The sequence below is a fragment of the Nelusetta ayraudi genome, unplaced genomic scaffold, assembly GCF_046127955.1.
Source record: "Nelusetta ayraudi isolate G7.1 ecotype Tasmania unplaced genomic scaffold, CSIRO-AGI_Nayr_v1 ptg000020l, whole genome shotgun sequence".
NCBI lineage: Eukaryota > Metazoa > Chordata > Actinopteri > Tetraodontiformes > Monacanthidae > Nelusetta > Nelusetta ayraudi.
Genome location: NW_027466070.1, coordinates 25,941 through 50,976, shown reverse-complemented (window position 1 = coordinate 50,976; position 25,036 = coordinate 25,941). Strand labels below are relative to the sequence as shown.

At 48.7% G+C, this 25,036-nt stretch overlaps 1 protein-coding gene across 1 annotated transcript in view; it reads right to left on the bottom strand.

Annotated features, from left to right (window-relative positions):
- Positions 1 to 10,571: 10,571 nt before the first annotated feature.
- syt7a (synaptotagmin VIIa) overlaps positions 10,572 to 25,036 on the bottom strand; it is a 29,387-nt gene continuing 14,922 nt past the window's right edge. The window contains exons 4-9 of the mRNA XM_076027152.1: positions 21,263 to 21,365; positions 17,624 to 17,891; positions 16,200 to 16,369; positions 15,259 to 15,373; positions 13,401 to 13,600; positions 10,572 to 11,826 (exon numbers count right to left, since the gene is read on the bottom strand). Of these exons, the coding sequence (XP_075883267.1) occupies positions 11,722 to 11,826; positions 13,401 to 13,600; positions 15,259 to 15,373; positions 16,200 to 16,369; positions 17,624 to 17,891; positions 21,263 to 21,365 (961 nt within the window). The 3' untranslated portion in view covers positions 10,572 to 11,721. The remainder of the gene's footprint in view (positions 11,827 to 13,400; positions 13,601 to 15,258; positions 15,374 to 16,199; positions 16,370 to 17,623; positions 17,892 to 21,262; positions 21,366 to 25,036) is intronic.

Genomic DNA, 25,036 nt, shown 5'->3' with positions numbered 1-25,036 from the left:
TCCAGAACAAATGGCCATAGGCCAACTCTTCACTGAAAACAAGCTTCATTAAAGGGGATTTGTTTTTCACCAGTCTTCTTGACCTTTGACCTCTGGGTTAGCCTTTAAAAATCAAGCCTGAGAAGCACTGATTGAGAACGTTTAAGTTGTCTGAGACTGACGAAGCGCCTGACACCGACCTGCCGCAGGTTCGGTCTGATTGAACCGGCTGAATAAACACACAATGCAGGCGGATGTTTGTGTCTCGCCGCAGGAGGGGGGGGAAAAAAACCCATTGCAACGCCAGTTTAGTAAAAATGATTCTTTAATATGGAACAAAATCAGAGCTCAGCTCCATGGTTCCGTCCACCCAACACACTCTGTAACACTGACGGGTGAAGGAGAACGAGAGAAAGAAAAATCAGAAAAGATTTGAAAAAATAAAAAAAAACTCAACAACAACACTAACGTCATCAACAACAACAACAACAACAACAATAACCAGTGAGATCGCAGGCGGCTCGGCCGGAGAACAGGAGAGGCTCAAAAAATAAAAAAACGTGGAACGCAGAACCGAAGAGCTACCGGGGTCGCGACCTGGAGACGCCGCCGCCGTCATCACCTCCTGACCCTGGGGTGGGGTTGGAGGGGTGGGCGGGGTGACCGCCGAAGGCTCCGCCTCTTCGCCACCTCCCAGGGCCCTCCAGCCTCCTCGCCGGCCTCACCCGTCCTCCCCCTCTGGCCCCTCCTGCTCCTCCTCGACGGAGGTCAGAGGCTCCGCGGAGCAGGGTGGGGTCGGCACCGAGGCGGATGCGGAGGCGGCGGGAAGAGGCGGCGCCGCTCAGTGCGGTGCGGTGCGAAAGACCCCGCCCCCTTCCCCCATCCCGCGAAACACCCGCCGAGTGGGCGGTTTCTGCCGAGCTCAGAGGGACGTGGACACGGACGAGACAGTCTTGCTTATTATTGTTAACATGGCTCCAAGAGAGGCCGTCCGCGGTCCTGTCCGTCTGGGGCCTTCAGGTGGCGCTAAGACTAGGACTAAGACTAAGACTAAAGGATTTTGCCCGCTTGATGGTTTCAAGATGGAATGTTTAGAAGTTTCTGTTTAAGGGAAAGTGACGACGAGGGTGGGGGGAGGAGAGAGGAGGGGCACTGGAGGGAGGAGGGAGGGCGTCTGCACAGGAACCCGAGAGGAACCCAGTAGGAACCCAGTAGGAACCTCATTGGAACCACACACTGGACTGGACACAGCAACCAAGCACACAGGGACACTGGGGGAAACTGGGAGGGGCTAGCCACCACTGGCCAATCGCTGACTCTATTCGTTATCTCTTAGGTTACCAGAAAGAGGGGGAGGGGGGGGGGGTGTCAGGGACAAGTTGAAGCTTCAGCCACAGATGTGCTTTGACATCCGAATCCAGCCGAACAGCTGGCAGCTGCCCGTCTCCTCAGGAGGGAGACAAGTGAGAGTGAGGAGGAATAATAGAGAGACATAGAATCTCTCTCTCTCTCTCTCTCTCTCTCTCTCTCCCTCTCTCTCTCCCTCTCTCTCTCTCTCTGTCTCTGTCTCTGTCTCTCTCTCTCTCTCTCTCTCTCTCTCGGAGAACATTTTTCTCTGGTCCACAGAGCTCGGTGCTGAAAACAACAAGGTGCTCTATGGCAGCAGATGACGGATGGCAGCTGCTGAGGGACAATTAAAAGAGGGAGAGGAAGGTGAAAGAAGAATGGGAAAAGAATGGCAGAGAGAAGGAGGGAGGTGGGAACGGAGAGGAGGGGAGTGAAAACATGGATTAGGGAGAAATTAGAGCCCCGGTGTTTTGCATTAGCGGCTGATTGTGGGAGAAAATGAAGAATGTGGTGGAGGTGAAGAAAATCGTTATGCGGATTGAAATGGGGAGAGTGTGTGTGACTGAGGCGGGGGGGTGGGGGGAGCTGAGGGAAGAAAGGAGAAGCGAAGGGGGGAGGAGAGGCGGCAGGGGGAAAATAAAGGACTAAAAAAGTGGGGGACGGAAGGACAGAAAGAAGGAATGGAGGTAGAGAGAAAACGCAGTGGAGGGATTTGGAAGAGATGAAGAGAGGGGAAGACAAATTGAAATGAGAGAGAGAGGGGTGAAAGAGGGAAAAGGTGAGCGAAAGAGAGACGGAGGAGAAAAGAACTGAAGAGAGCGCGAGATCGATGGGAAATTGACAGATAAATAGGAGAAAAAAGGAGAGAAGGAGAAGGATGGAATGGAAAGAGGTGGGTAGAAGGGAGCGGATGAAGGGAGGGACAGACTGAGAGGAATTTGAAAGTGAGGAAGGGGGAGAGAGAGTGAAGGGCCAAAAAGGAGAGAGGGAGTGAGAGAGAGAGTGAGCACCTGCCAGCTTCGGGGAAACATCCTGACACACCCTGAGTCACATGACCGACTATATCATAAGAGGGTGAGTGGGAGACCTAGCATGAACACACACACACACACACACACCAGTGTGAGTCATGGAGGGCCTCCGGTCTGCGTTCCACTGCGCTCTCCTGGCTGCCAGAGCTTCGCTGCGTCTCATCGCAAAAAACAAACAATAATCATCATCATCATCATCATCGTCTTCATCATCGCAATAATAAAACAGGGAACCAAGTGGTCCACAAACAAACAAACTAACAAACAAACAAACAAACGGACGATAAAAGAGGGACAACACACACTTAATCATCTGGATCCCACTGGCAAGAATAAAAAAAATCATAATAATAAAAAGGGCGGAAAAGGAAACGGAGGTTATAAAAAGAGCCAGCGGCGCCCAGTGGTGACAGGAAGCAGTTTCTCCAGGACTGGCTTGTCAACAGCTCTACGCGTTTCTCTTTTAGTCTACCAAGTATATACTATGAACCTTACCAGGCAGCTAAAATCTATACAGTACTGTCAGTTTTTAATTATATTTATAGATATTTATACACTATACAAAGTTGGCAAAAAAATACATAAATAAATACATGAAATCAGATTGTACACATCACAATTTGTGTTTTTGTTTTTTTTCATTTTTGTTTTTTGTTGTTTTTTTTTGTTTTTTTTAAAGTTAGAGCACTCTTTGTTGGAGGGGTGACGCTGCGAGACGAAGGGGGGAGGAGACGGGGCGTTACCCTCGACAACCCCCCTCGGGGGCTGAAGCTAGCACTAGACAAGGCAGGATCCCACTAGGTGGCGCTAGGTCGGGTTGAGTATATTGCTTATCGTCGCCATCCTGGTTTGATAAATGCGCGGAGGGTGCTGGCAGGAGGCGGGGCCAAACCACGAGGTGTGCTCACCACCGGAGGCGGAGAAAGAAAATGGTAACTAAGGATCTCTGTGGCTAAAAGGCAGTGTGTGTGTGTGTGTGTGTGTGTGTGTGTGTGTGTTTTCCAACGGCATGCTGGGAACTTTCTCACAGAGTGCAGCCACTTCCCTCAACCGGCTGAAAAAGAAACGTGACGACAGATAAAGTCCATCCTTGGACGGGTGCACGAGGTCCTGAAGCTAAAGCTTGGCGGCTACGACTTCAAGTCTGAAATCTTCAGACAGACTCTCCGAGAGAAATACATTTTCAGTTTCGGATTCCACCATTCCGACCGGCTTCCTTTTAAATCTGTGAGCTGTCCTCTTGAAAAGCTGCAGACGACAAAGACGCGCAGGGAAGTGTCCACAGCGATGCTAAGAGATGCTAATGCTAAAGAGATTACTGCTAACGTCACGCGAAAAGAAGAAGAGCAACTGAGACTTTTTTCGTGGTTAACGACACGTTTCCTTCACTTCACTTTACTTCACTTCGGCGACGCGCCAATAGGAAGCCTCGACTGTGTTGCTACCCGGCGAACTGGCAGTAAGAAATAGAACTTGTCCGTTTTGAACTGAAAATAATTTAAAAAAAAAGATTTGAAAATAAAAAAATATTTTTTTTCAAATCGCCTCCAGGTTAAAGGGGTGGGGGGGTTAAAAAAAAGCAGCCGACCACACGACTTTGACTGCGACCCTGTGAGTTTCTGGTGGGAGACGGCAGTGGGCGGAGGAGCGAAGGCACGGGGCTCCTTATTATTTTCTCTTTTTTTTGGAGAAGATTAACCTTTTTGTCTGTTGCAACAATTAAAAAAAACCCTCATGTCCATTATTGTTCATATTATTCACGTCGACCATAACGTCGCATGTCGCATAACACTTTGGCTCTCGCAATAAAATCTTTGCGTAATATGGCGGCGAGGCTGCCACAAATGGGAACAAATCCCCAGCATGCTATGCTAATCATCTTAAAAAAAAAAAAGAAAAGTGCAGACTTGTGTCTCCCGTCCCGATGCAGCGGTGGGAATGACTCCGGAGGAGGCTGGGCGGGGGCCAGCGAGGGGCCAATCCCGGCTCACAACAATGGAATTACAGCAAATCCCCGCTGCCTGCCTGCCTGCGTGCCAGTCTCCAGGGAGGCTGGAGCCGGCCCCTCAAAGCAAAAAAAAAATAAACAAACAAAAAAACAAACAAAAAGCAAAAAAAAAAAACGGTGGGATGGGATTTGTGTACGCACAACGGCTCCGGGGTTAGCGGCGGCGCCTGGCAGTGATGCTGGGGGGCGGTGCCTGAGGCGCGTCCAGCCTGTTAGCTCGCCGCCCATCGGCCCTCGACCCCTCGACCTCGCAGCCCCTCCAACAAAAACACGGCGGACATCAAGAGCCCTTGTTCAAGAAGGGCGGTTTTAGAATGGGAGAGTGGTCGGGGGCGTGGTCGACGCAGCCACCAGCGCGGCTTCTCGCTGGACGTCACCGCTGTTCCTCCTCGTCATTGTCTCGGGCGACCAAATGAAAACTTTAGCGTACGGCAAAATGTCAACCGCTAGCATTGAGTTCTTTCTTTCTCTCTTTGTGTGTTTGTTTGTTTTCCTTTCTCTCAGCGTTCACCGACGATATTTACATAAAGTTTTCTTTAAAAACGAGAAGGATTTTTTTTGTTTTGTTTTGTTTTTGTTTTCCTTTTTGCCACGTGAAAGAAAATGGAACCCCAACACAGGAACACCGAGCACACACACACACACACACATACACACACACTGACCAACAGTCAAATGTGAACGCAAGGAGAAAATAGAATATTGTTATTACTCTGTTGTTGTTGTTTTTTTTTTTGTTTTTGTTTTTCACGTCGATTTTTGTCGCCATTCACATAAACGTTCGCTCAGAACCCTGATTGGGAGGAGTCACACCTGGCTCGCGCCAGCTGCTTAAAACAATTGGAAGGGTGAGTGAAAAGGGTGGGGAAGGGGTGGAGGCGACGTCTCCGTCTGAGCGGGGTGAGGAGTTCCGATCGAAACACACACACACACACACACACACACACACACACACACACACACAAAGACCTCACAAAGCTGTCAAAGACATAAAGCACAGTGTATCTCTCTCTGAATATTGCACAGAACTGCAGACAACTGAACAGGCACCTGCCCGGCGGCGTGAGTCGCCGGCACTCAACCGTGAGAAAATGAGGCAGCCGCCCCAGGAAGGAGCGGTCGCCACCGACCAAAGGCGGCACCGTGACAAGGACAAACAGTTTGGTCGGGCTCGGAAGAATATCTCGCTAATCTCTTGGCAAACAGGCGTGACCCCTTCCACCAATAAAGCTTTCAGCTGGAAGTAAATACGGGCTAGGAGGGAGGGGGGTGGGGGGGGAGAGAAGGCTGCTGGTGACAATGACAGGAGACGCACACACACGCACATACACACAAACACACGCACAAATAAACTTCTGAGAGGAGATGGCAGCTTGGGAGATTGAGCTCCTTTTCCTCTGCAAGGCTGTGCTCGTTAGCTAGCTAGCTACGGCTTATAATCGTGGGCTAACGCTAATCCGGCGAGGCCTTTTCCAGGCTGACTGCTGAAGTTGGGTGGGGATAACGTTTGCTTTCATTAAGAAGTTGGGAATTTGGGAACGTTAGCCTGAATCTCAGCTAAGTGCTCTGAACTTTTGCTCCACAGTCACCCACCACAGAAGAAGAAAAAGTTGTTGATGAGAAAAAAAAAAAAAGTGAAGCAGAAAATGCACAAGAGCCTCACAGCTGTCGATAAGCTCAGCCGCAGGCATTTGCCACTAGCTAAATACTGTAGGTTTGTTGGTTCAGAATTCACAAGAAGTCAATCTTGGACACAGTGGTGCCAACTGTTAGATTTCCTGCTGCGAGGACGACACAAGTTGAGCAGTGACAGAACGGTGTGTGTAAATTCAACAAGTAATTGGGTTCAAAATAGTTTTGCCGTTTATATTGTTACCCATAATCACCCACTGTGTAAATATGTAAGCGCAGTTTCTCCGCTGACGGAGTCAGTAATGTTTTATGGAACGTTAGAGAGGTTAATACGGTGCTTTTTTTTGTGTGGCAAAAGTGACAGAATGCATTTCAGGGCTCTTTGTGTCGCTGCTATTTCTGTCTCAGGGTCTCAGCTGAAGGTGCAGAAGGAGAGTTTTCCTCGGAGCAGTTTGCAGAAGGACAGGACGAGCCCAAACAGAGACGCGCTGCCTAATTTACCGTCGTGTTCTAAAAAAGACGTCCTCGTTTACGCACCCACTCGGGACTGTTCAGTGTGAATCACACACCAAGGCAAACAAAGTCCCACAGAGTTCAGCCCAAAGTCGACGTTCTCAACTTGGTAACGGAAGCACGTGACGCACAATCATCCTCTCCTCACCACAATCCTCGGCAAATCCTCCCAACTCTAATTAAGACGCTGAGCTAAGATGCCGAACTTTTTTTGTGCCGGCACTCTAAGCTGAGCTCTTTAAAAGTCCTGTCAGAATTTTATACTTTAATTTTTTTAATTCCCCCCCGCCCCCTTTTTTTTTCCCCCTAAGCAAACTATCAAGATCAAATTCTCTCACAGAGGGATTTCTTTCAGAGACTTTCCTCTAAGTTGCTAACTATGCAGCCAAACTGCTGAGATATCAATGTTGAAATCTCACACAGCCATCTTGCCGAGCTCCCAAAGACAGTCTTTTTCCGCTTTTAGTCGATCTTAGGACAGAATTGCGTCCTTTTGGCTGTGGCAATATCTGCAAGACACCCTTAAAAAACCACAGAAGAAGAAGAAGAAGAGAAAGAAGAAGAAAGCAGCTGTGAGTTGAGCCGCTAAAATGATTAGCATGGACGCTGCGGTAACTAGCTGGCAGTTTTTTAAGAGAATTTCTTTTCTCCTCCTGCTCCTGAATTCATCCTTTTCTTTGGCAAACAGTGCCGGAGCCCACATCTAATTTGGCAGCGGCGTGCGGAGGAGCCGAGAGGCTTGAAAAAACACCGAGGATAAACACGGCGCTGCGAGTCGCCGCCGCGAGTCTCGGCTCAAACGCTGCACCGGCGGCGGCGGCAGCGGCGGCGGCGCAACTCACGGCAACGTTTGAAGGTCGTTGCCGACGGCGGCCGCTGCCAACAGAAAGGCAATACGTCTACAAGTGTGAGACAGGTGGCCATATAATGGAAGTCGGATTTGGGAAATTGCTTCCTCCTGTACGCCGCTCGGCTCCCGGCTCAACATCAATTTTAATAGCGCTGTGCAGACGGAGCGCCGGCCGACCACAGAAACTCAGTGTTTGGGTGTTGTGTTTATTTTATGAGCTGCGCAGCTGTCGCAGCACTTGGTGATGAAACACTGTTGGTCCGGTGTGTGTGTGTACGTGTGTGTACATGTGTGTGTGTGTGTATTTCCGTCCAGAGAAGGCAGAACATTACAATCGTATCGAAATGAGAGGTTTTTCGCGCTTGTTAGCTTTGCTTAAAGCAGTCGGATAAACAAAAGTCAGGAGAGAAAATCCTAAACCCCCCCCCAAAAAAAAAAAAAAAAACCCACAGCATTTTGTCGTGTCTCCAGAAAATGGTGCAAGACAAACAAAGTTCTTACGCCAGAGGGATGCCTCCTCCACGCCATCGTTTGAAACTGTGCTAAACTCTTCAGCTTGCAGCGCTTGGTGGTAATTTTAAAAAGTCACGGCCTCATTGAGGACGAGACTGATGATGAACGAGGGCTGTCAGAGGGGGCGTGGCCGCTGTCTGATTAACGGCGGTGGGCGGAAGGAGGAGTCAACTGGAGACACTGCGCTGAAAAACATTTGGGATTCTGGCAAGACGCCAATGTTTTTTTTTTTTTTTAGCACATTCTCGAGTAAAGCTACGTTAAGTATTATATTTATGATTGACCCTAAAAAAAAAAAGTCTAAAAAATATCACAGCCAAATTCTTAGAATTTTGGGAAGTTGAACAGCAAGGTTAACAATTAAACTGTAAAAATAATTAAAACAAATTTTAAATTAAAAAAAAAAAAAAAAAATATCTAGATTTCATTGAACAACAATTTATCCCTGATCTCGTCCGGCAGCAACATTTGACCACACGACAAAAAAAAAAAAAAGCTGCGAATGGGAAAAAAAAACGGATACAGGTCGAGTGCAGCAGTGCTGATGGAAAACCACAGGGGGCAGTGTTTTGTCCCAGTTCAATGGCTGCATTTCAAGGCCAATTAGGTCGCATCCGCCCCAGTTTGAAGCCTCCACTCCCCACCGGATAATCTCCATTTTTCACAATTGCAAAGAAGTTCTAAATTTTGAAACAAACGTCCTCTCAGTCAGTACTCCCAGAGGTCGCAGATCTACCTTCCGGCCACCTGGAGGCGACGTAACGCGCCGGCACGCCGCAGCCAGCGCCTGTCAAAACATCGAGTGCAGCGCCGGGGAGTCAGCCAGAAACCCAGAACTCGCACCAAAGACACACTGGCGCCGGCACGGTGAGCTGCGCCCAGATGAATCCAGACGGGGTCAAAGGTTAGACGGCTGTTGTCGCCACGAATCACCACAGAGCAAGATGAGAAACTGTTGGCTGTCGGAGGATTTTAAATTAAATCCTGCGTCTGGCTGACAGCTAAAAAAAAAACAAAAAAAAAAAAAACAGGTTAAAAATGAAATGATGCATCAGAACTGGAATTCCTGTCCGGTTCTGGTTCTGCCTTCTCGGGACTGATTGTCACTCTGACGGTTCGTGAGTCTCAACTTGCAAAGGATGGAGCTGAGCTCACCCTGCCTTTTAAAACTCTTTGCAAAAACTGCGTTGCAGCAAAAAAAAAAAACAACAAAACCAACATATGTACTCTGCAGCGACGGGAGCGGGAAAGACAAGTGGGTGATTGTTTTCAAAGTGGCGGCGGCGTCGCGGACGGAAACAACAAAGAGGAAATCAGCGTTTCTGCGCTGTGTTTTGATTTACGCCACAACGTTGTCGAGCTGAGCCGAACCAGTTTGACAAGTGGAGCAGCTACCTGCTCGCTGCGTGCCGCTCTTGAAAAAAAAAACCTGAAATGTTTCATCTCACTAGCGCACAACGGGGGGAAAAAAAAAAATCTATTGCGTTGCGTCTGCGAAAAATAGCAACAATAACATTTTTCAGTTTCGTTGAGGACACACAACTCACCTGGGACTTTCTCCCCGCTTCAGCTGTTTCAGGGTCTTGGCACAATTTTCTGTTTCGCTTAAATCACATTGTGATAGTTTCTAATGGGTCTAATTTCATAACTGCGCAAAATCAGTCTCTGGTGATGTCACAAAGGGCACTGGGAAGGGGAAGGCAGGGCCTCGGAACTACTGTAGCAGCTTGGTGTGGGCGGTTTGGCCTCAGACTGGCAGCTAACACACAACATACATACACACACACACACAGAAACACACACACACACACACACACACACACACACACACACACACACACACACACACACACACACGTTGGTGGGGCATTAAAGAGGACGGAGACTTTTTGGTGCCCCTCCAAGATTCTTCAAAGGGACAGAAGACAAGTTCAGTGTGTGTTGCTGGTTTATCAGCGTCCACCACTGAGAAGCCGTCTGATTGGTCGCAGAGATGTGGCGAGGGAAGCACACACGCACAGGTCAATTTGGGGGTGACAGAAGGGGCATCAAGAGGAGGATGAGAGCCCTCCATCCATCCTGTGAAGCCCTCCACCAACATCTCCAGACCCCCAGCTCCCTCCCCCCCGCCCACGACCGCGCCTCACCCTTCCGGAAAACTCCTCCCTTGAATGTTCACCGGCACAACAATGATCAGCAAAACTACCGTCGTCAGTATTACTGTTGTTACATTGTTCAGAAAAGTGCAGATAGGAACCCCCGCCCCCTCCCCCGACACACCCCTCGCCCCCCCCCGAGATCCCCCTGTGCCCTGGAGTCACCCAGAGGGCTGAGGGCTGAGGGGGCAGGGGGGGGAGGGCAGAACAGGGGAAACAATGGCAGTAAGAAGAGCGAGAAGAGCGCCGGGGAGGCGGAGAGACGAGAAAGGACGGGTCGAGTCCGCGGAGCCGCGGCTGCGCTGCCCGGCCGGAGCCACAGTTCAGCGACAGTCGGAAGCGATGGAGGGATGGAGAGAGCGGGAGGAAAAAAAGAGCCTCTTTTCATCTTCAAAAACCGGTTTCCTTCCTTCGTCTGGCCGATGCTGCGGATGAGGAAAGAAATGACATCATCGTATTGTAGGTGGGGGCGGCGGCAGGGGCGGGGCAAGGGGCGGGGCTTGGTTTGGCGTTTCCCTTCATCATCTTCTATTCTCTCTCGCTCTTTTTCTCTCTCTCTCTCTCCCTCTCTCTCCGCTCAGGTCTTTTTCCATCTGGCGGGGAGAGAAAAAAAAATCCGGAGCGATCCCCGTCGGTGCTCCCCAGGCTTCGGAAAAAGTTTTTTTTTTTTGAAAAGTCTTTTATGATTTTTTTTTTTTTTTGAATATATCTATTTTTTTTTTGTTGTTGTTGTTGGAGCTACAGCACAGCACCCACAGCACACGGACAACAAGGAAGGTGGAGGACGGTGAAGAAGAGGAGGAGGAGGAGGCCGAAGACGACCCCCCATCTCCCCAGATAGTTCACTAATATTGTGCCAGAGAGGAGGCGGGGCCAGGTGGGATGGGAGGAGGGGGGCTGGGGGGGCAAATATAACGGAAGATGAAGAGGAGGAGGGAAAAACAAAAACGCCGGTAAAAGGGGAGAAGAAGAGGAGAAGGAGGAGGAGGAGGAGGAGGAAGAGCATCAACAACTCCATCTGCTCACAGGCTGGGCGGCTGATTGCTTTGCACAAACTCCAGCTGAAGGCTTTGGGGGGAAAAAAAGGAAAAAAAAAGAGAGGGAAGAAGAAGAAGAAGAAGAAGAAGAGGACAGAAGACAGAGGGACGAAGCGAGAAAATGAAGAGACGGAGGAGAAACAGCAGGTGGGCGGGGCCACCTGTCTGCCAGTCTATACAGTTGATGTATTAATATGTACACGCAGAGACGGTTACACTGTGTGTGTGTGTGTGTGTGTGTGTGTGTGTAAGAGTCGGAAACAACGGGGAACACAGGGGACTTGAGACGGTGTGCGATCCCAGAGAATCTACACCTTGAACCAGGACCAGAGAACCCGGAAAGGGTCAGAGGTCAGAGGGCCTGGGAGAAGAGAACAGGGGGACCGGCGGCAAGGTGGAGTCGAGAGGTGGATAAAAAAAACCAACAAAACACAAGAAGAAGAAGACAACAAGAGGAAGAGGGCAGATATTTTGCCTCCCTCGTGAGGAGGAAGGAGGGGGAAAGAGTTTAAAGGTTTTACGAGAGCAGATGGCTAATTGTACCCGTGTTTCGCAGCCTGGCAGCAAGTCAGTCTTGTGCATAAGGACGGGAAGGGGAGGGAGGAGGGATGGGGGTGGGGTCTGGGTGGGCCGGAGGCGGGGTTGGGGGGGGTGATCAGGCCTTGAGGGCGTGCCACTGGGCCACGTTGGTGCGCGGCCGGGCCAGCATGTCCTTCCAGTGCTTGACCTCGGCCGGGCCGCTCTTCCACGACAGGTAGATCTGAGGAGAAGCACAATCGCCAGGACAGTTAGGTTCCGCGCACGCACACACCCACAGTGATCATCATCATCATCGTCGATTGTAGCTGAAGGCTGCAAACAGAGGGCTAATTCTGCTGTCTCCTGCTCCACTGGCGTTCGAGAGGAGAAATAATGAGAGGGAGCAGGAAGGGAAGGCAGGGAACTACTGAACTACAGGGAACTACTGAACTACTGTAGCAGCTTGGTGTGGGCTGTTTGGCGTCAGACTGGCCGCTGACACACAGCATATATACACACACACACACAAACACACACACACACTTTGGTGGGGCATTAAAGAGGACGGAGACTTTTTGGTTTCCCTCCAAGGTCCTATAAAGGGACAGAAGACCAGTTCAGTGTGTGTTGCTGGTCAATCAGTGTCAGGACGGGAGTGTGGAGGCAGCACCCAGATGCAGACCACTCAGGTTGCAGGCAAAAGGTTTATTTTAACCTCCTAAGACCTTGATATGTTGGCTAATTGGGACCTGCGTGAGTGTAGAAAAAAAATAATCTTTTTACATGATATTGTTTCTGAGAAAAATGATGTCCACATGGGAGATATTACATATTTTATATGTAGTTATACATGTTCATATTTAGCAAAATTCGACTTCCACAACAAACACTGAACACTTCTATACATATCTGAACAGGAATCAGCCATGAAATGTTGGACTGGGAGTGGCCTTCCGAACTTCTGTAGACCAAAATGTAATATTGTGGTCCTAGACCAGCGGTCCCCAACCACGGCCCAGTTTACTGTGAGACAATATTTTCACGGACCGGCATGAACGCAGGATCGTTTAATTTAACGGAAGTTAATTATCCTTTCTGTCCGGCCTGGTACCAAATGACCCACGGACCGGCACCGGTCCGCGGCCCGGTGGTTGCGGACCTCTGGTCTAGACAAGCGAAAATGTGGACGCCAGGTCGTAGGAGGTTAAATTATAAACAAAACTAAACTAAGGGGGTCCCATGAGGGTAACTAATAACAAAAACACACTGGGAGATTTAACACAAAAAGACAAGGCAGGTACAAAAGAAAATCATAACAAGAAACTAAGGAAAAACAAGAACAGACCTAAGAGCACTTGGGCAAACACATTAACAGCATAACATTAACCTGAAAAGAAGACAATGATCCCTCAAAGACAAAGGGAGACAAAGACTATTTATACACTGGGGCAGGGGAACACAGGTGAGAACAATCAAGGGCAGGGCTGACAACCAGACGCAGGCGACAGACATCAAGAAATAAACAGTGGAAGTAAAACTAAAGACGCTGAGAACAGAATAAACAGCCGTCAAAATAAAACAGGAAATGCACAGACCATGGCCATCAGCATCTACCACTGAGAGGAAGCCGTCCGATTGGTCGCAGAGATACGGTGAAGAAAGCTCACACGCACACATACACACACACACATTTATGTACACACACACAATTGTAAATTTTGGGGGTGAAAGAAGGGGCATCAAGAGGAGGATGAGAGCCCTCCCTCCATCCTCTGAACCCCTCCACCAACACCTCCAGTCAAGGTGACGCCTCACCTTGCCGATGACGTCGTTGCGGCTGAGCCGGTCCTTGTCCATGACGGTGATGATGATGGTGGTCTCCCGCAGCACGTGGGCGGGCACGTCGAAGGGGAAGGACTCGTTGAAGACGGGGTTGAGGCATCGCTTAATGGTCACCGTCTTCTTCTTCTCCATGCGCTTGTCCTTGTGCATCAGCCACACCTTAACGTAGGGATCTGGGAATGGGGGATATGGGGGCGGGGGGGCATCAAGGTCAAGCTCAAGGTCAACAACTCGTCTCCACCATCAGGAATTGTACTACTGGGACGGGACGGCGGCAGCCTTTATTTGGAAACAGGACGCCGTCATCTGACCCCCCTCGCAGCTCTGGAGCGCGGCCGTGTTGTGCGACACTGAGACGGCGGCGGCGCTCTGCAGCAGCAGCAGCAGCAGCGGCGGCAGAAGCAGCAGCAGCAGAAGCAGCCGCAGGAGGGAACAGACACCCGATACTTCAAAAGACTGTTTACCAGACTGAACTGACACAGATTTAGACAGCAAGCTGGGAGATTGTCCCTGATATAGAGGGAGGGAAGGATGGGGGGATGGGTAAAAGGATGGGGGTTGGGGAGGATGGATGGGTGTTACAAAGAAGGGTGGATGTATGCATGTATGCATGTATGCATGTATGCATGTATGGATGGAAGGAGGAGATGAAAATAAATGGATGGATGGATGGCTGTATTATGGAAAGGTTATAGATACAAAACAATTGGATAGACACAAAGAATAATGATGGATGGATGGATGGATGGATGGATGGAGGATGGATGGATGAAACAAAAGGCTTTATGACAATAGAAGGGTAATGATTGCTAGATTGAGTGCTAGATTGATTACTAGATTGATGGATGGATGGATGGATGGATGAATGGCTATATAGACAGAGAATGATGGATGGATGGATGGATAATTGGATGGATAATTGGACAATGAATGGACAGATTGTGATGGGTGGATGAATGGATGAAAACACAGAAGGAATGGAGGGATGGATAAGTGGATTACAGATGTGGGCGGAGACAGACAGGACAGGAACGATGGATGGATGGATGGATGAATGGATGGGTGGATGAGCTGTGACACAGATTGATTCTGAAGATGTATCAGATAATACGGAGAACCAATCCGACACCGAGGCATTAAAAATGAACCGGCTGATGAAATCTTTTCTAAATCCATTAGATTCGTCCCAGCGAGCCGTTTGGAAAAGAGCCCGTAGAAACTGTTTGGAAAGGGGGGGAGGTCTGTAATATCAATCCTCCTTCCCCCCTCCCCCAGTTGAGATAATTAGCAACTGCCTGAGATTTTATCTGGAAGCGGCTGTGTGATGCTAGCTAGCCCTCTCTGCTCCTTCCATCACTTTACATTTTACAACCCTGACGCCTTGAGCTGCTCATAAACGCTAATATCCATCTCAAAACCAATCACAAAGCTGCTTGCAAGTGTGTGCATGTGTGTGTGTGGCAATGACTGCATATCCTGAACCAAAAGTGGGAAAAAGTCCCCCAGGGTGAACCAATATAGACTAGTGGCAACTAGAGAAACATTGTAAGCGATCACTCATAAAAAAAACTGGCAGTGTTTGAAAAAGCAGCACCCTTGGAGGGCTGAAGAAGAGCCGCCTGGGGAGGAGCAGCAGCCTCCACTCCACAGGAGGGAGAACCGGCACAGCGGCCCATAATACACTCACTTATTTCAAACATTTCCCAAGCACTATAGTGCAAAGCAAGGGGGAAAAAAACACACCATGCAGTGCTCCAGATATGGCGAGGGGGGAGAGGAAGAGGGAAACGGGTGAGAAGAGAGGGAGAGGAGGAAAGGCGGAGCGACCCACCTGAGGTGCCTCCGATATCCATGGCTTTGAGATTACGAGCTTTGATGATGTTCACAGTGATGGTGTTGGCTGTGGGATTATAGCAGAGAGACACCAGCAGGTCCCCTCGCCTCCCCTGAGGAGGAGCACACACACACACACACACACACACACACACACACACACACACACACACACACACACACACATTTTTTGTATACAAATATCAGTACTTTCTACTCCTTAGATTGGAAAAACACGCTGGTTACTTGTGTTTTTAACAGATACAAATTAGTGTTGTCACGATACTGGATTTCAGACTTTATTTTGAAAAATATTGCGATTTTCAATGCTACTTTTGGGAGGGGGGGGGGTGCTCTGAGTGTCTGTGTGTGTTTTGGTGGCGGCGGCGGCGCGCGTCGAGTACCGATATATCGATACTATGGAAAAGTCATATTGAACCGTTTTCAATTTTCAATATTGATATTTAATCGATATATCGATATTTTAGACAACACTAAAACAAATTCTGTTCAAAGTAACTCACTTTGAGGGAGATTACATAATAGTACCTCGGCTTTGGGGTCACTGTTCAGTACGTTTTCAGTACAGAGGAATAACAAACGGGGAAAATAACATTGGTTATTGTTATTAAAAGTGTAAACATGCAATATTGGGTCACCACCTCTGCTAATAGGTTTATATTTTTCAGGGGTGGAGAAAAAAAGGTCATATTAGTCCAAACAACGTTACATAATCTGACCTCGATGGCCGTTTTATTCCAGTGTGTCCCCGCCCATGAATCACATGACACAGCGCACTCGCTTCAATGAGACGGTAATTGGGCTGCGCGAGCATCGAGAACAAGTGATTGGTCATCAGTGGGCCAGATGGCCGCTCTCTCTCTCTCTCTCGCTCTCTCTCTCTCTCTTTCGCTCACTCCCACTCTCTCTCTCTCTTACGCTTCCATCACTGCAGGGCTTGAGCTCCTTCCAGAAGGTCTTGATCTGGCCCAGCTCCACCTTGTTGAGGGGGATCGACACCTCGCCGATGGGGTCGTTCCGGCTGAAGCGGTCGTAGTCCAGCACCTGCAGGTAGAGCGTCCGCTCCCTCACCTTCTCATAGGGGAAGCCTGGAGGAGGAGGAATAATAATAATGATAACAGGTGGTGGAAGTCATCAGCCACCTAATGTGGGAAAACGTGTCTCAGAGGAAACTGGATTCAAAATTAGAATTCAAATTTGGACATCCATGCAAAAGTGAGAATCTGCGGCTTTCAGACCGTCTGCCGTCTACCTGCTGATGTCTGCTTTTTTCTATTGACCTCGTTTTTTTCCGCCGCCAACTGTTGTGGTTATTTAAGCGCTAAAAAAAAGAAAGAAAAAAAGAAAGAAAACCGACAACTTCTGTCTCACAAATAATGAACACAACACAACCAATAAGCTGATGCAAATAGTCCGAATATTCTTTGCACTTTAATTCTTACATCTGCATCATATTTTTCCTCCTCTTTAATTTTTACAACTTATTTCTGCTGGAATGCCGAGCACAAGGAGAATCGCTGCCAGCAACAAAAATATATATATTTTTAGAGGGAAAAATTAATCTGTATTTCTGAGTTGGGGTCTGGGACCCTGAGGAGGATTTATGAGGTCCCCAGCTAAACATGCGATCAGTCATTGTAATTGAGTTCCTTTCCTTTTCCTTATTAATGTTACAGACTCCGTCTTGGTCTTAATAGACGAGCCCCGCGGGATAAATCCCTCTAAAATGGGGGTCAGCGGCGGTTCACCTTTCAGTGTTCTTTCAGGGCTCCTTTGAGTAAAGTGGCTCGGGATTGGCTGGATTATTTCACAGCCGAGTCATTAACGTCTGCCGGCTTTCGTTTCACGTGCATCGCGTTTGCAACGCCGAGCTCGACATTTAATACCCGGCATGTGTTAAAGGCCCAGAATTCTGATTTGCAACAGTTTTTTTTTCAGCAGTAATCATGACTTCCATCCTGCCAGAAAAAAACAGAAAATTGCCATCCTTTTTTTTGCTGTGACAATCTTTGAACATCATGAAGAGCTCTGACTCCTCCCACTGGGTATGTGACAACACCCCCAGCCAGGTGATGGCGCCGCCCTGTCGTTCCTGTCCCCTTCCAAACATGTGGAACATCCAGCAAAGCATCAGTTTCAGCAGGAGGCTGTAAACAGAAGGCTAATAATCCCTTTTGTTGGAGATCTACAATGTAAAATATGAGACTACACAGGATGTAAGGAGTGATTTACACCTTCAACAGAACCACCTTCTGATCCTACTGATGAGGGACTGTGTTCCGAGTGAAACGGGAAGTCTGAGCTCCAGCATCAACATCTGAGAGCCAACGAGAGACACAAACCCTCAAACAGGAAGGTCTCGTTCCAGTGCGGGTTGAGGTTCTTCCTCTTGACCTTGGTCTCCAGCTTGTGCTTCTTGTCGGGCAGCAGGTAGATTTTAACGAAGGGGTCGGAGGTGCCGGAGAAGTCCTTGGCCGGCAGCTCCTGACCCCGGAGCAACTTCACGGTCAGCGTGGTGTTCTGGAAGCTGTAGCCGATGCTGAACTGGATGCGGCCCAGCTTCTCGCTGATGGGCCCCTCGCCGTCGTCGTCCTCGGAGCCTGGGGAGAGCTGAGGGGGCGGGGCAGACAGAGCAGCGGTCAGGTGTACGGTCAGTGACTGTGTGGAAAGATGGGCGGAGCTTCAGATTTGGCCTAGTTTGAAGTGAAAATGCCATCAAATTGTGGTCGCAGCTCCAGCTTAAGAACTGCTGAGGCACCAGAACCACCCACACGTCCACATGCGGAATCTTCTGGTTTCAAGGCAGGCGGGCAGCTTAAGGTGGAGCTCATAAAGATTTCTCCGCCCATCTTCATATACAGTCAATGGGTTGGACGGTCATGAGTCAAACATGATAGTTATGGACAAGACAGGAAACTGTCGGAACGGAAGGAAAACACACAGTCAACACTTTTCTGGACACTGCAGGGTGTTCAGGCATTGTTTAATAATAATGAACAACATTTTATTGTGTTTGCAGTTTCTTGGGCTGATGTGAAGATGTGAAAGCAGCTGAAGGATGGATTGTTGAAGGAACATTTTGCCAATCAGACTTCAATCTCAGCCTTCACGTTGTGAGAACCCCAGGGAGTGGAGCGTCTTACTCCTCCTCCTCCTCCTCCTCCTCCTCTTCCTCCTCCTCCTCCTTTTCTTCTTTCTTCTTCTGGCTGTTCAGATACGACTGCTTCGTCTTAAGGGCACCAACAGCTGACTTGCCCGAGATTTTTCACAGCTCACTGCGTTCGCCCGTCCCTCTCGGTTCAGGAGGCGGCCAGGTCGAGCTGCAGCGAACGTGTGGGCTGATGTCATTTCGCAGGCGCTGCCCTGAGACTCGGCAGGAAGTCACCTTCACCTTCAGACGTCCTCACCCGCGGATCACAGTACTCCTTCTTCAAAGGGGCTGATTGGATTTAAACGCCACACAGCGACCTGTCTCGCTCCTCCACCTGGAGGTGAAGCACTCGGGACACCTGCTGGTTCCTCCGGTGGGCTGCATGAATCAGCGGCGACCGACTGCAGAAGAGCTTCAAGTCGAGAAGCTTGTGGCGAAGCGGCGGCTGCAAATTAACGCTGCTTCGTCCCTGTGTGCTGCTTGTTGATGCATGTGTTTTTTTTTCATCCTTGTCATCAGTGCAGTACCTGCTTCCTACTGCAGAGAGCAGTGGAAATAAATGCAGATTGACAGACTGGTACCGACCGACACTGCCACCGCAAAAGCAACAAGGTCGTAGGTTTGACTCCCAGACCTTTGGCCTGGCTACATCCAACACACACACACACACACACACACACACACACACACACACACATACACACACACACACACACACACACACACACACTGCAGCAGCCGCTCACACGACAGCCTCAGTCCAAGGGCGCAACACTTTCCTCCAACACAGGCACGTGCACACAGACCGTGACTGGAGCTGCGAGGGGAGGAGGCTTCTTTTTTTTTTTTTTTTTTCGTCAGTGCTGAGCTTCTATAAGGCAGCATTGTGAAGCAGCTGCACACACACACACTGACACACACACACACGCACGCACACAGGTTGGTGGGGCATTAAAGAGGACGACGGAGATTTCTTGGTGTCCCTCCAAGGTTCTTTAAAGGGACAGAAGACCAGTTCAGTGATTCAGTGACTGGACTTCAGTGAGTTTGCTGGTTTATCAGCGTCCACCACCGAGAGGAAGCCGTCTGATTGGTCGCAGAGATGTGGCGAGGAAAGCTGACAGAACGCAGCTCAAGGCCACTCGCTGCCTTCCATCCGGGCGGCCTTGGAATTATCTTTGGTTTTTTTTGGGGGGGGGGGGGTTTGTTTTCTTGAGGATTCCCCTACTGGACGAGACGCAGACCTGCAACTTCATCCAGCCATCATCAGGTCACAAGTGCCTCAAGGAAGCGTCAGGACAGCGAGAATCGCTTCAAAAACTCACTGGGATTCTCCTCGTACGAGTCGTGCGGGCGGAAAGGCGGCGACAAAGTGAAACATATTCCACGTGCACCTCAACACGGCAGTCACCTTGAACGTGGCTCGACTCGCCCGACTGCCACCGTGGGAACTGCCTGTGTTTACTTATTTATTCCCGCTGCGGCGGCTCCAGCTATTAGCGTGCGGCGCTTTCCAAACGCAGCGAGCCGGCATATGACTCAGCAGCCGTCCGTCCACCTTGCTGGCATGCGAGCGCTGCCTTCCTTGCGAGCCAACAGGCGCGCTCGTATCCCGTCAGCCATCAGCCTGATTGGTCGGCTCATCCAGTTTTGGCCTTGGCTAATTTCATTTTTGGAGCGGCGGTGCTGAGATTTGCAACAACGGAGCGGCGGTGGGGTGGCCTGATTGGCTCTGGGTCCCGGTGGTCTGATGGCGGCGGATAATCGCTGGCACAGTCGGCCTTCTGATTTATCGCTAAACTGTTTTGGATGAACCTTGGATGAGATCAAATTGCAATATTTACGATGGGATGGGATACATCCAGGCAAAATGAATGGAATCAGGATTAAATGGGAATGATTCTGGTGAGGATGGCGTCTAATGAGGGTAATAATAAACAGAGTAAAAGTTGCTGGAGCTACCCAGAGTTGCAAGACTTTTAAGCTGCAATGCCACATCGTCAAGCGTCAAGGTCAAGAGCTCTGGTTGGACCACTGTCCTTTGCCATTTGGAAATAGCTTAGCTTAGTTTAGTCATATTCATTATCAATATACATTTAATAAAAAATTGTGCAAAAAAATAAAACAAATTAAGTCATTCAAGAATAACTAACTAATGTAGCAAAGAAATCAATTAACAAAAAACAATGTGAACATAAGAGCGAAAAGGAGTCAGAGGAAGTAAAAAACTTATGTACTCCTACCCCTCTTATACTGAGTGAATACTTGCTGCCTTCTATGCATTATACAATTCTTATGTAGAAAATAATAATAATAATAATAATAATAATAATAATAATACTATTTAACTTAATGTAAAAAAAAGCTCTATAAATATCTATTAATGTAATGCACACATATACTGTAGATATGCACACACATATATACTGTATATATATATACATATATAATATATATATATATATACTGCATATATATACATTATATATATATATATATATATATATATACATATATTACTATATTATTATATTATATTATTATATATATAACTTTAAACACTTTAAGCACTCCTTGATTAAGCCACACACTGAACTCCACTGCGCAAAAGTTTCAGTGCAACAGAGTTCAGTATTCCAGTAAACTTGGCTCAGGATGAGGGAAGAGCAAGTGCAAACTGCAACTCCTCCAAATCCGCAAAGAAGTAAAAAAAAAAAAAAAAAAACCCCGGCGTCAGTACTGAAAAATGATCAGAAGTTCAGCAGGAAAAAGAGGAAGAAAGCAGGGAAAAAATAAATAAATGGATAAATAAACAGCGATAATGTCCTACCATCACCATGTCTCCAGTGAGCGAGTTGGCCAGGTCTGTGACGGAGGAGTGGCCGTCAGCGTCAGGCGGCTGACCCTTGGGACTGTTGGCCGGCTTGTTGCCTCTGAAGAAGCCAAAAAAAAATGAAAGACGAATAAATAAACTAATAAATCAGATTGGGAGCGTGACGGAAGGAAAAGGGACGAGGACGAAGTCCAACCTCAGCCTGTTTGGCCCTTAGAAAAAAACAAAAACAAAACTAAAGCGCACCCTCCTTCCCCCTCCCCCCCAGACCCCGCCCTTCACCTCTCCTCCTCTTCCCCCCCCCCTCCCAGCGAGTTCCCAGTTAGCCCGTTTGTACAGACGCGGCTTCAAAGTGGAGCCGAGTGCTTCTCTCTCTGCGTGGTTTGCTCTGTTTCGGCCAACGACGGCGCAGATAAAGGGGGCGGGCTCGAGAAGCGAGGCCCCTCGGGGGCTCTGCTGAGTTGCGTTTGATGGGATGGAGCGTGTCTGATGGATCTGAGAGCACCGTGGCAGGAGTCCACCTCTCTAACTGGGGAAGCGGCCGCCAAACTGGACACAGAGCACAACCACAAGTTGTCACATCTACAAAAAACCCCTCCGCTTTTCTCCTCAAATAGCCTTTTTTTTTAAATTTTTTTTTAAAGAAAACCTTCTTGTTTGGTACTCGAGACAGTTTTCCCTCTAAGGACGAGACACACATGGATAATGACGTGTACAGCGACAGGACAAACAGACATGAGACAGACAGACAGACAGACAGACACATTGGGACAAGAAGACGAGTAACAGAAGAGATGTTAAAACACTCTGTAGGGCTTTTACCAACCCCTCAGCGGATAGTGAGCTGCTTCAGCAACACAGAGTAGAACAGAACAGAAAGAGGGGCAGCAGGGGGAGAAACTGAGAGAGCGCGGCAAAGGTGGTGAATACTCGGGTAGAAAATGTTAATAGTTTAGTTTCCGTCACACCGGGATTTGTTTTTGTTAGAGACACAGCGTTAGAGAGGGACAAGCATTCTGGGAGAGAAAACCTCTGTGTTCATACATCTTGAAAAACAACAAGAGTCACAAAATGTATTTTTTTTTAAGAAGAAAACAAAAGAAAGACATTAAATAAAAAATCATAATGTGGAGAAGGTAGAAGAGAGAGAGTAAGAGAGAGAGAGAGAGAGGGAGAGAGAGAGAGAGTCAAAAAAATACAAAAGTCCAGGCCAAACACATTGCACACACAGCACTCCATAGATGACTGGCCAAGGCACATGGAGCAGAATTAAAGCACGGAAACACTGTAAGGCAGTTGAAAAGAAAATGTGATAAATAGATAAGAAGAGAAAACACGGAACACAGAGAGAGGGAGAGAAAGAGAGAGGGAGAGAGAGAGAGAACGAGCTGCTGAAGTCACAGACGTACGAAAAAACAGACGGACAGACGACAAATCATAGAAGCAGAAGAACAAGAACAAGAAGTTCCAACAAGAAATGTAGGAAATTGAAAAAAAAAGCAAAGCGGAATATTTTTTTTTTTTTCTGTACAAAAAAAGAAGAGATAGCAAGTATTAATAGCATGAACAGTGAGGCTATGAAAATAATAGGAGAAAAAAAATACAAGTAGTAGAGGGAGGAGAGGGAGGAGGAGGAGGAGGAGGAGGAGAAAAACAAAAACAGAGAGTGAGATTGTTACAAACACCAGCACATCGTAAAGAGAGAAGAAAAACAGAGCTGCAAGGAGAGAAGGAAGGAAGGAAGGAAGGAAGGAAGGAAGGAAGGAGGAAGGAAGGAAGGAAGGAAAGAAGGAAGGAAAGAAAGAAGGAGGAGGAAGGAAGGAAAGCCTGGAAATACAAGAGAGGCTCAGTTTGGTCAGTCTGATAAGTAAGAAACAACGGGAGAGACAAAGAAACATGCTGAAGGGAGAAAATGAAGGAGAGAGGAAGAGAGAGAGAGAGAGAGAGAGAGACAATAATTACAGTCCAACAGCCAAAAAAAAAGAACGAAGAGGAAAAAAAAACTCCCAGTGGTCACCAAGATGGAGGAGAGTTGAAAAAGAAGCGACAGATGGGACACAGCGTGGAGGAGATCAAACCCATCGAAAACACACACACACGCACACAAACACACAACACCAAAAAAGGAGGGAAAAAAAACAGTACTAATAGAGGAGGACGGATCGTCAGAACATCGGAAGGTCACGTTTAGAGTGTCACAGAAGTGGGCGGGGCTACGGTGGTTTTGACAGACTGGCAGGATTTCAACCATTCGGCAACACTCTAAAAGTGTGGAGTGGGAGGGGTCACGGCGGAGGAGGAGGGGTGGGAGGGGCCAAGGCACAGAGCGGCATTGGCTACTTGGACATATGTGCACGATATGCCAGTAGGGGTCACTCTCAGGAGAGTGAAGGCAATGCCCGCATGGGAGGGAGGGAGGGGGAGAGAGAGAGAGACGGATCGCCCACACAAAGTCTGTCTGTCCGGCCAGCAATTGGCTACAATTGGCTGCTGAGAAGCTGGTATTTTTTTTTTTTTTTCCTGAAGTTTTGCAACGAGAATTGATGCTGAATGCTGCTTCCTTCTGAAGAGGCGATGGACAGAACCAGGAAGTGAAGTATACTGACAAATAGACAGACAGAAAAGGCGGAGAAAACAACAGGAAAGTGAACAAGGCGAGCAAGGGGGTGGTGGATGGAGTGAGGGGGTGGACCAGACCATCACTTTAGACCAGCAAATAAAAGGGGGGGGGGGGGGCACAGGGGTGGGGCGGGGTTAGCCAATCAGAGATGGTTTGGGACGTTCGTCAATCGCTGTTAGTTGAGTTAGTTGCCGGGGAGATAATTGCAACTTTAGTTTACTTGCAACTGCAGGCGTGGGGGTGGGGGTGGGGGGTGGGGAGGTGGAGGGAGGGTGGAGGAGGCAGAGCCATAACTCCACAACCCCACCCACCGTCCACCTCCACTGTCCACCTACAAATGGCGATGGGGGGGGCAGCGTAGAGCGAGCATCTCGAAACAAACAAATTCTTCTTCATGCTTCATTCGGTGCGTGCCGAGAAGCTGCAGCGCCCCCTTCAGGCCATTTAGTCGCTCAGAAACTCGAGAACAAGCTCTGATTTATTCAATTTCAGAAATACTGTAAAAAAAACAAAAACATTTAAGAAGATAAACTGTGGCAGATGGCACAATTACTACCGCTACGTCGGCGCCAACACTTTTATTTCCACCACCACCACCACCCCCGGCCCCTCCCAGGGGAGGGGAGGGGGGTGGGACAGTGTAGAGGGGGGGAAACAAAGCAAACAGCGTTCCTAATGGCCTGCAGTTGCCTATAGTGTCCAGCGGGAGGCAGAGCGGACTGTGAAGTTCGCGTCAGAGTCTCCCACAGTTTTTGAAAAGGCACACGAGAAAGTGGGCTGTTGGCATGGCAACGGCTCCAGAAACACAGAGCGCGCACGCTGGAGGGGGAGCACGTTGATGAGAGGCTGGTTGTTGGGGGGGAGGTGATGGTGGGGCGGGGGGTGCCGTTTGGGGAAAAGGGAGGGTCGGGAGGCGGGGCCAACAGGCAAATGGAAGGAGACACTGAGAAGGTGGAAGGTCTCAGGATAGATGACAGGGACGGGTGAGAGCCTCGCGGACGCACAAGTCACATGACACACACGCACAGATGGAGGCAGGCGGGGCCACGTTGGGGTTTCACCGTCCTGTGATACTATCCTGGTTGTTTGGTGTTGGTGGTTGTTGTTGGTTTTTTTTTGTTGTTGTTGTTTTTTTTTAGTTACCTGACCGA